This window comes from Halyomorpha halys, unplaced genomic scaffold, assembly GCF_000696795.3.
Source record: "Halyomorpha halys isolate HHAL.00 unplaced genomic scaffold, Hhal_1.1 Scaffold251.1, whole genome shotgun sequence".
Taxonomy (NCBI): Eukaryota; Metazoa; Arthropoda; class Insecta; order Hemiptera; family Pentatomidae; genus Halyomorpha; species Halyomorpha halys.
In genome coordinates, this window is record NW_027106674.1 from 2031696 (window position 1) to 2041547 (window position 9852).

Consider the following 9852-nt stretch of genomic DNA (forward strand, 5'->3'; position numbering starts at 1 on the left):
TATATATATTATATGTTATGTAGTAATTAAATACAATGTAATTAAAAAAATCTTCATTTTTTTATCTCGAAAGCATTCTGCTGGTTTAGTTTTTCTACCTCAAATACTAGCAGTTTTTTTAAATAGTGGACCTGGTATAAAGACTAAGAATTCTTGAAATGATTATTAAGAAATTAAGCTTTCAAACATACTAAATTAAATGTGAAATATTTGTCAAGCTGTGGCCTTCTAACAAGAATCGCTTTTCACAGATACAGTGAGCTTTTCCACTTGACACATAACGTAAGTTTGGCCATGACAGATTTGTTACTTTTAAGTTGTTAAAACCTCATTGTTTTGGAAAATTTAAAGTAAAATACTTTAAGGCCGCATTTCTGTTACTTCAAAGTCCTAAATCTGAGTTCTTTTTCAAAATCGATCTGAATAATAGCTATCAAGCAGTGCCCAAGTAAATTTTAAAGTTTTTTTTAACTCATTTGTTTTTAAGTTTTTTGTTGTTTAGATTCAAAAAAAGTTTCCCAGCTACTATTTATTGGTTTAGAAATATTCTTATTATAATTAAAAATTTAGAATTATATTATTATATAATATATGTATTATTAGTGACCCCTTCTCTCTTCGTTTTCGAAATTTTTTTAAACCATATAGAGTCCAAATTTTTTCTTAATCCAAACTTAATGAACTTGTACAACACTAGGAAAACCACCATTTATAATATCAGCTTCTTAACCGTTTGTGAGACACTGTGATCGATAAATCATTGAAGGAGTGATGTCTATTTTTTTATATGTTAGAATAAAGACTAAGTGAGTTGCCATGGAAACCTGCACAGGATATTTCAATCGATATAAATCTTTACTAATACAGCTCCGATTGAAAATTTCATTATCTTTCAAATGACTGGTTATAATCTTCCAGTGGAAGGATATAGTAAGTTTTTGAGTAATAATATAATATATTAATAACGCGATCTTTTTATAATTACAATATTTTGTCATTTGTTTACAAAAAAATGAAATATGTATCACTAAAATTTTATTCTTTGTATCTTAACGCTATGCAGTTCAAAACTGTAATATCTTAAATATTGGTTTACTTATATTTAATGACATAACCTTTATTATGATTCTGTGTTTTATTCTATAGACTTACCCTTATTGCTAAGATTACATAAATATCTCAAAATAACCATTTTTTGAGTTATTTAGTTACGCTGTTTAACTGGGACAGCAATATTGGTATTTTTAAGTCCACCCTACGGAATTGATAAATCCGGAGAGATGTTTTGTACTTTTATCCAATTAAATCATGATAAAATTGTTAAGTTATTTCAACTTTTATGAATATAATAAACAGTAAATTATGATACTTAAATAAAATCCTGCCAGATAGATAACAACCTAGTAATATGTTATTAAATATTTGCGGTGATGGTAATGTTCTGTAGATGTCTTTTTTGTTATTGAATGGTGGGGTTTAGAAAGGCTTGACAGCTTTTTACTGTCTCAGCTTGCAAGTTTCACTTGACTAATGTTTCAGATGACCTAGTTTGGAAACACGGAAATTACAGTTCCGTTAATTCTGTCTAGGTATTCCCAGTTGTATCAGGGATATTTGTGTATGTATGACAAGTATGCTATTGCGTTATGCCTGGTATATGTGCTTACTAATATTTACCAAGAAATCAATGAGAAGGGTATAAATTATCAATTCGTGCATTTTGACTTTTTAAATTCCAAATATAATATTATTCAGTTCTTATGTGTAATCATTCTTGCAATTTTTCATCCTAAGTATAAAAAAAAGTTGTAGATCATCAAGCTCTGTTATGGAAACTAATGAAGTGAAGACTTAGTTTTTACTTGGAATGAACAAGTTTGGTTAGTAAAAAAATAAACATCAGAAAGTAAATGTCGTTTAATATTAAAATAACGCCATGTTTCTACAGTTTGGAAAACTCAAAGATTAGTGGAAATAGTAGAAAATGAAAGTACATAATACTGATAAGTAAACTTAACTATATACTATCAATTTATTTTTCAATATAAAATAAAATAAAAAAAGTCTATATCATATTTTAAGTAAGTTAAAACAAAGGTGTTATAAAGAACACACCAATTTATTGTACTATGGTTTATTATTATTATAAATTTCCTTTGTTACATATTGTATAACAACTGATTTAGTCGAAAAGAAAATTGAAAATTGGTGAATGTAATGTTTCGAGTTTCATCGATGTATGATCCAAAATAAATAAAATAAAAATCGTAGAATAATCTCAAAGAAAAGAGAGGGGAGAGGATTTTTTCTAATCTACTTCCTATCTTGAGACGTACAATCTCCTAAATTTTTAGAGAGGGTTAATTTTGTATTTATCTGGTTGATTACAGAGGTCCATTAATTCGAAAATAATTAACAATATATGTGTCTAGTATATAGTTTAATTACTGGTTAGAATAGATTAATAAACTAGCCTATAATATGTCTTTTTCACCCTTGATGAAATACCTAAGGATGTTAAAGGCCAAATATTTATACTTTGATTGGGATTGGGATACTACATGATGTACACCATTTTTTATTAATCATGAAGTAATTGGATATTAAACATTTAATATACGCTTAACCACACATGGAAGGACAGTTTCCCATCCTAGGCCTCAAAGTTTTTTTATTTCTTAGTCCAAGAGCCCAAGAGGTAAGAAAAAAGAAGTTATTTGCTCTCAATTTTGATCACTTGATAATAAAAAATGCTATTTTGTGATTACTAGGTAATAAAAAATGCCATTTTTCGATTACTTGAGAATAAAAAGTTCCATTTTTTGATAACTTGAGATGTTACTGGATGTTGCAAAAAATAAATTTCTTAGTTCTTATATCCCTTGTTTTAGCAAATGTCATTAAAAAGTAGATATTGAAGATTTTAAGGTTCACGCCTCCTGAAGTTATTTTATTCGAGTGAGACCTCATTCGACCAACAAGAGATTTCGTTCATTTTTCATTCGTAGCCCGATATCCTTAAAACCAACTAAATACTTAAAAACATCAGAGCACATAATTTAAAGTACGGAAAATTAACGGAGTGTACGGAACTATTCTTTACTTTCAATAGTTCTCTAGGTACAGTTAAAAAAAAAAAAAATTAAAATTCAATATTTTGCGAATTAATTTCAAAAAATGTAATTGAAACTGCTGCTCCTACGAACATAAATGTTATCAACTACATTGTCGTGTACGTCTAATTCTTCTTGAGTTATTCATAAACCACGAGTTTTTTTTCTTAAAACTAGAAATCAACGTTTTGTGAACTTATTTTTTAGCAAATTTACTCTACTTTAAATAATGCTTATTAAGTTTTTTAGTGATATATGTAGTTTTAATGATATGGAGCGCCGAACGAACAATTGGTTTTTTGTAATATATGAAACCTCATCTAGTTCCATTCCCCCTAACTATGGTTGGCAGAGTTATCAATTCTGACCCTTAACTGTACATAGTTTTCATGATAGTAATAAAAAGTTGGGGTGCTGTAACATCCCTTTTTTCATCGTACCCTTGGTCTATCCACTTTCTTGAAGATGGGGTCCACGTTTATTTATATTTTACTAATTTTTCGGAAGTTAATAAATTATTTGATTAATTTATCCTCATTCCCTCATTACATTATCTAATGATACTATCGTTTTCCTTATGTATGATTGTTCTATAATTCACTCATTTTGTTAGTCTGAATTTCAGTGTAGAAATTATAGATTAATAAATACTTCTTCCGGCCGAAACCTGTTCATAAATGTTTTCTTGTGAATTTTTGCCGAAGCTATTTCCCAGTGGACCGGTCTATGGGACACTGCTGACCCAAAAGGCTCTCATGATCCATTAAAAGCCCCATTGTTATTTTTTGTTTAAGGATAAACCACGACTGTGCCTAACATGGAACCAAAATGCTTAATAAATTGTGCAACAGACACCTGACCGTTTCCCTGGCAGAAATACTTTCATTTCCTCTTCCTTTCCGATAGCATTTTATGCCATCCATTCCCACGGCCTCAGGTAGCGGTATAAGTTTATTTCCTCTTAATTAGGGCGCCATCGGAATTAACTTAATCGGTACGCCTTGCCACTCTCACAGGCGATGGATGCCTATGCAATTATAGCAGTTTTAGTTATGCTTTTTAATTAATTAATTTTATGGAATCGGTTGAACTCTTGTTAGCTGCTATTTACTTAATTACCTTAGGTTAAAAATCCATAGTGTAGTTGGGTGGTAGTCCAAAATATAGATACATTAAGTGCCCAGGGCCCGCGATCCATAGGAACGGTATTGATCAATCTAAACAAATAAAAAATGAACTTAAACGTTCGATAGTTTCAACATAGATTGAACTGCTTATCACTGATTTACATTTAATAAAATAAGTTTATAAGTTAGAAATACTTATTCGCTAAGAAGTAATTAATGATTTTTCTAACAAAAAAAATCAAGAAAAGTATTTATAGTAAAGTGTTGTGTTACCAACTCCCAGGTCTGAGCCCAAATCCAGCTGTGGTATATAATTGTTTAAACCTGTAGACGTGAGTTAACTCTGTGGGTACAAGAATTCTATAATGGCACAACCAGCCTCTGTAAAGTGACTACCCATAATTGGGGGGGGGGGAGACCTAGAGGTTGAGCGTGGTCATGAACAAATAAACTTATACAACCTTTGTTGAAGAAACAGTATTTTCTTACAAAGTATTGAGGCCCTTTCCCTTCATGAGTTATAACGACGCAGTTTTTTGTCCCCCATCCATGTAATCTATTGTGTGTTTAATGAATTATGATTAATTCTTGTAGATGAATTATATGTTGTCTTAACTTTAGGGTAGTGTGAAGGAGGATCAAATTTGATTAGTGTAAATGAATAAATACACGTTTCAGAGAGAAAAAACAACAAATTCTTTCAGCATTTTATTTAGTTTATTGGAAAAATCTCGTATATTCCAAATTGGAATAGCACCTTTTAGAACAGTATAAATTTTCTTTTGAAATGCATTCGTAAAACTTTGAGGTACATGTAGTATTATATGTACCTACAGTACAAGGAATTACAAGAAATATAAACATGTGCTGAAACACACGTTTCGGCGCATCTTGTTCCTTTTCATGACTGTTTATGTAACATATATGTATATACATAACGATCGCTGTATAAACGATAGGATTCAGTAGTGATTAATCTGACAAGCTTAACAAAATGCTAATACTTCGTGGTTTTCGCTCACTGAAAGTTATCCCGCGGTCTTTCGAGCTTTTCCTATTTTTTTCTTTTTTTTTATTGTGATATATATATTTGTTAATATTTTTTTATTATTATTATTTTCTAAATATTCATTTAATGTATGTAACAGGTCGGAAAGCAGCGAGACCCCCCACCTAGAGGAGCGGAACCAGCAGGTGGAGGACAAGGGCCGTGTTAAATACGGCGAGCTTGTTATATTGGGGTAAGTTGTCTTTTATTGCATTTTTAAACCTATTCCTCATTTATAAAGTTTTTTTTTCCAACTTCTTTCTATTCTCCATTTTCATGTATCGTTATTTGTTCCGAAAATGTATGCCATTGAAACTATGGAAAGCGGTAAGAGTAATACGCCAAAAAAAAAAAAAAAAAGTGATAGATTGCGTTATTACAAGCTGCAGAAAATGTGTAATTGCATAATTTTTTGGAGTTTGTGATTACTTTTTTGCAATTAATAAATAAATTATTGTTTACCAAAAAATTATTCTTTAAATAAGTTATAACAAAAACTAAGCCATTCTTTATATGTATATTTATTAAGCCTTATCACTTTAATTTAAAATATATTTTTATGGTTGTGTAACTGGACTTGAGTTTCTATGTGCTCATTAGGAATATTAGTTGCAACTCACAATGTTCTTGAAGAAAATATGATCCATTTCAATAAATATTGAATAACTTGTGTATCAGTGATAAATGATTTCCACCTGTTGAATGAAACATAACTATCCCATTAACTTCGTACTAAAATAATTACTGAGAAAGAAATTGGCTTTGAATAAATAAAATTACTACCCTAACTGCACAAATCCTGTGGCACAATAGTATTATTTTTATAATTAATTTTACATATTTAATAAAATTGAATATGTTTTTTAAGTTCTGTGCTTTATTTAACTGATTTTTTGTTATTTAAAATTAAAACCTATCAAATTTCACGCGTTCGTGTGTCATTTTTCAAGAGATGATTATAATATAATGATATGATAATGCTTATAATAAATAATTGCCTTTTACAATTTTTTTTTTTATTGTAATTTTGTTATTAGAAAATATTACAGTTCTCCTTCATGTATGGTAAATTAATAGTAGTGCCAATTTATTTATTGGAATATACTATAATGATTATCATAACACCTATTAATTAATAGCTTGTGTAACGAGATGTATTTGATAAATATCATTGCTTGATTGAATATTACCTCTTAGAAAAAAATGCAAAGCTGTATTTAGGGAAGATTTTTTCGTACGCAAAAGAAGCTAATGGAGTCTGATAAAATTGTTTTAAACCATTTTACACTAATCCCCTACTCCACTACAAATTTAAGACAGATTGGACGATCCGTTTTCGAAAAATAGGTGGTTTACTTTTGATATTAAGAAAGTAAAAATGATAATAAATGTCAATAATCACCTATAAATATTGTTTATAACCAATTATAATTGTATATCAATAAAAAAAAAAAAATGTGATTTATTTTGATATTATTACCATCGAAAAAATAGAGACTTACCTGTTAAATAAATACAAATGCTAAAATGATATTTTTTTAAGGTGCTTCAATTCTTATTATTAATAAATATGTATTAGCAGTAATATTGCATCTGTAAATTTTATGAAAATTTATAGTTTTAGAATATTGCTATTAGAAGAAGTGTTTATAACATCTGGAGTATGGGGCCATTATTGCACTTGAGGGTGGGTGACGTCACTCGAGTGTTGAGATGAAGTAGTTACATTTGGTGGTTTTTATATTGTAAATGATTTAAGGCTATGATATTAATCTAGTAAGACTAAGGAATTTCTGTTTTTATCACAAAAAGCTAAATAGTTTTGTAATAGAAGTTTGACAAAATCTTTATATTAATACCTTATTTTATTGTAACGTAAAAAAAAAAAAAATCAATGGAGCCTTGCTATCAACATTTTATAAATACATTATTTCCATACCTCTCCAGCCAGTGCTTATTGAAATTGCCCCAATTTCATTTTTACCTAAAATTGTCATACTGGCGACTTTTTTTTTTTTTTTTTATCAAATTATTTAAAAACTATTTTTTTAAACGTTATTGCTTTCTGAACATCAAAGATCTATCAAATAAATTGAAAATGAGGCAAAAGGCAGTTGGGGCCAGAGGTCCGTGCAGAAGTCTGCGGGCAACAGCCGGAAATTGAACCGAGTGCGGCCCACCCCCACTCCCGACTCAGCTTGTTAGCAACGTATTGAGTTGCAAGAAAAAATCTTCCATCTGGTGGATACAGTCATAACTCATATAAATTAAATCCAATCTTTCTCAGTTTTATTTGTTAAATCAAAAAAATTTTTGCTAGACTACTCTTCGAAACATAATAATACCTTATTAATGAAATAAAGTACATACTTTACACTATGCACCGTTTTTGCTGCAACTGAGGTATTACCTAATCAAGAAAATTAGTATCATTTTTTTTAAAAATATATTTATTGACATTTACAACTGTATATATAATAGGGGTATTCATGATCTTTAGTTTAACATGTTAAATGGAAAAATATTTCCTTCTTTTACCACGTTAAAACGATATAACATGGTCTGTTACTAGGTTTGTTAAATTGAGAATGACGTCACACAACAGACCAGCTGAGCTCGTCATCGTTTTATTTGTTGTCGTGTTAGGTTACTTGCTCGTATTTTGTGCTTTGATGTGTTAGTATTGTTTTGGATGTTTTTAAAACTAATAAAGCTATAATATAGTTTTATAAACTAACATTAATAATAGTGCAATGACAGTTGTCAATTAGCTCATCTAGATTCTGTTCAACACAATTTCCACTTTTCACTCACTTTCGGCATGTTGTAATAAATTACTTTAATCAAAACTTATAAGTGAACTATAACATGAAGTTTTGGAAGAAAAGGTTATAAAACAAGTTGCTCAGAAAATCCGCTAGGAGCTCTTATACAGTTAGCATTTAACATGACTTGAAATTAGGCTGCTCAAAATCCTATACTTATAACATTTAACATGGTAAAACATTTTACATTTAATACCTCTAGTAAATTTGATGTAATGTCATAATGGTGTAATACAGGCATATAGAGAAACTACCCATTGTTAGCACTCTTAAGTCGTAAAATAAAATGCGTTCCGGTTACATTGTTAATATTTTGCTATTAATTTAAGAAAAGTTAAATATTGTACTAAGGCATGAGTAGTTATCCCATTTTGTAACTCATTTCATCTACAGAGACTCAGACATTTTATTTACGTATGGATTCACTTGTTGGATCGGCCCGAGGTAAACTAAAATGATAAAGCACATACAGGAAAAGCTGCTTGAGTAAAACATGTTGCATTACGTCAAGTTGTTACTGGATCTAGATTCTTGGCAATTATTAGGCTTGATAGAATGTCAGTGACGCAGATTCCTCCTCCAATTACATAACCTATTCTTTTTACCGATTCTGAGGCCTTTATTGGTGTAACGTCAAATTTAATTGCTTTCCTGTTGATAATAATTTTATTGTATTTCTATATGATGGGTATTACGTATGAAGTATATCTATTGTTCTTTATTTATTAGCGGCGATAATTTAGGTTCGTTAAAATTGTTCCTTTCTGTTGTAAAAACTATTTGTCTTCTTCGATGTAATTTTAGTGGAAATAATGTGGAGTCTGTACCGCTGTGGAGTTCATTTATTTAAATTGATAAATATTTACATTACCATTTATCTACTTTAAAAATCTTATTAGTATAATTCCATATAGACATTAATAAAAAATATGAAGCTGTATAATAAAGTAGGTTTTATTGGTATTTGAGTATAATGTTAGAATCTATTGATTGATAGATTGCGATTTAGTGTAACAATTGGAAACATATGTAATTATTTATTTTGTCATATCTAAAACCTGATGGTTGATCTGGCAAAATCACCTCCGTACACTACAGTTGATCTAGAAACGATACTTCCTAACAAAGGTAGTACTTTTATTCTTTGTAATAACTGATGGTGATCAAAATACTTAAATCTACTCATAGCCTCATTCCACCGATCCATAAGCATTATGTTTTTTATTTAGGGCATCTATTGCTAATATGTACTACTTCTGTTGAACATGTAATTCACCTTTACATTTATGTAATATAGGAGAATGCCGTATATTACGCCTGGTTCTGTGTGCTTAATGTAATAATGTTTTCGTTTCTGCAATATTCACATCTCTTCTTTCAATATCTCCTAAATGTCAAAGGATATTCTTTTTATATTTTATAAAACTGGTAGTTCAAATGTTAATATTTCATCAATATGTTAATTTAATCAAATGTTAATATTTTGAATGTTTATTTCGGAAATTAATGTACAAAGTGTCCAACTTTAGTCCGGATGGTGGTCAATAAAGGTATCAAAATAATAAAAGAAAATTATTTATTGGTAACAGAACATCATTCTTACCAACTGATTGGTAACAGAACATCATTCTTACCAACTGATTGGTAACAGAACATCATTCTTACCAACTGATTGGTAACAGAACATCATTCTTACTAACTGATTGGTAACAGAACATCATTCTTACCAACTGATTGGT

The 9852-nt window shown here is 29.5% G+C and overlaps 1 protein-coding gene across 5 annotated transcripts in view; it reads left to right on the plus strand.

Moving 5' to 3' along the window:
- Positions 1 to 9852, plus strand: part of Pli (E3 ubiquitin-protein ligase pellino) — a 145867-nt gene that overhangs the window by 77185 nt on the left and 58830 nt on the right. For all 5 annotated transcript variants that reach the window (XM_024360072.2, XM_014419780.2, XM_067045040.1 and 2 more), the window contains one exon: positions 5389 to 5481. In XM_024360072.2, coding sequence (XP_024215840.1) covers positions 5389 to 5481 — 93 coding nt within the window. The remainder of the gene's footprint in view (positions 1 to 5388; positions 5482 to 9852) is intronic.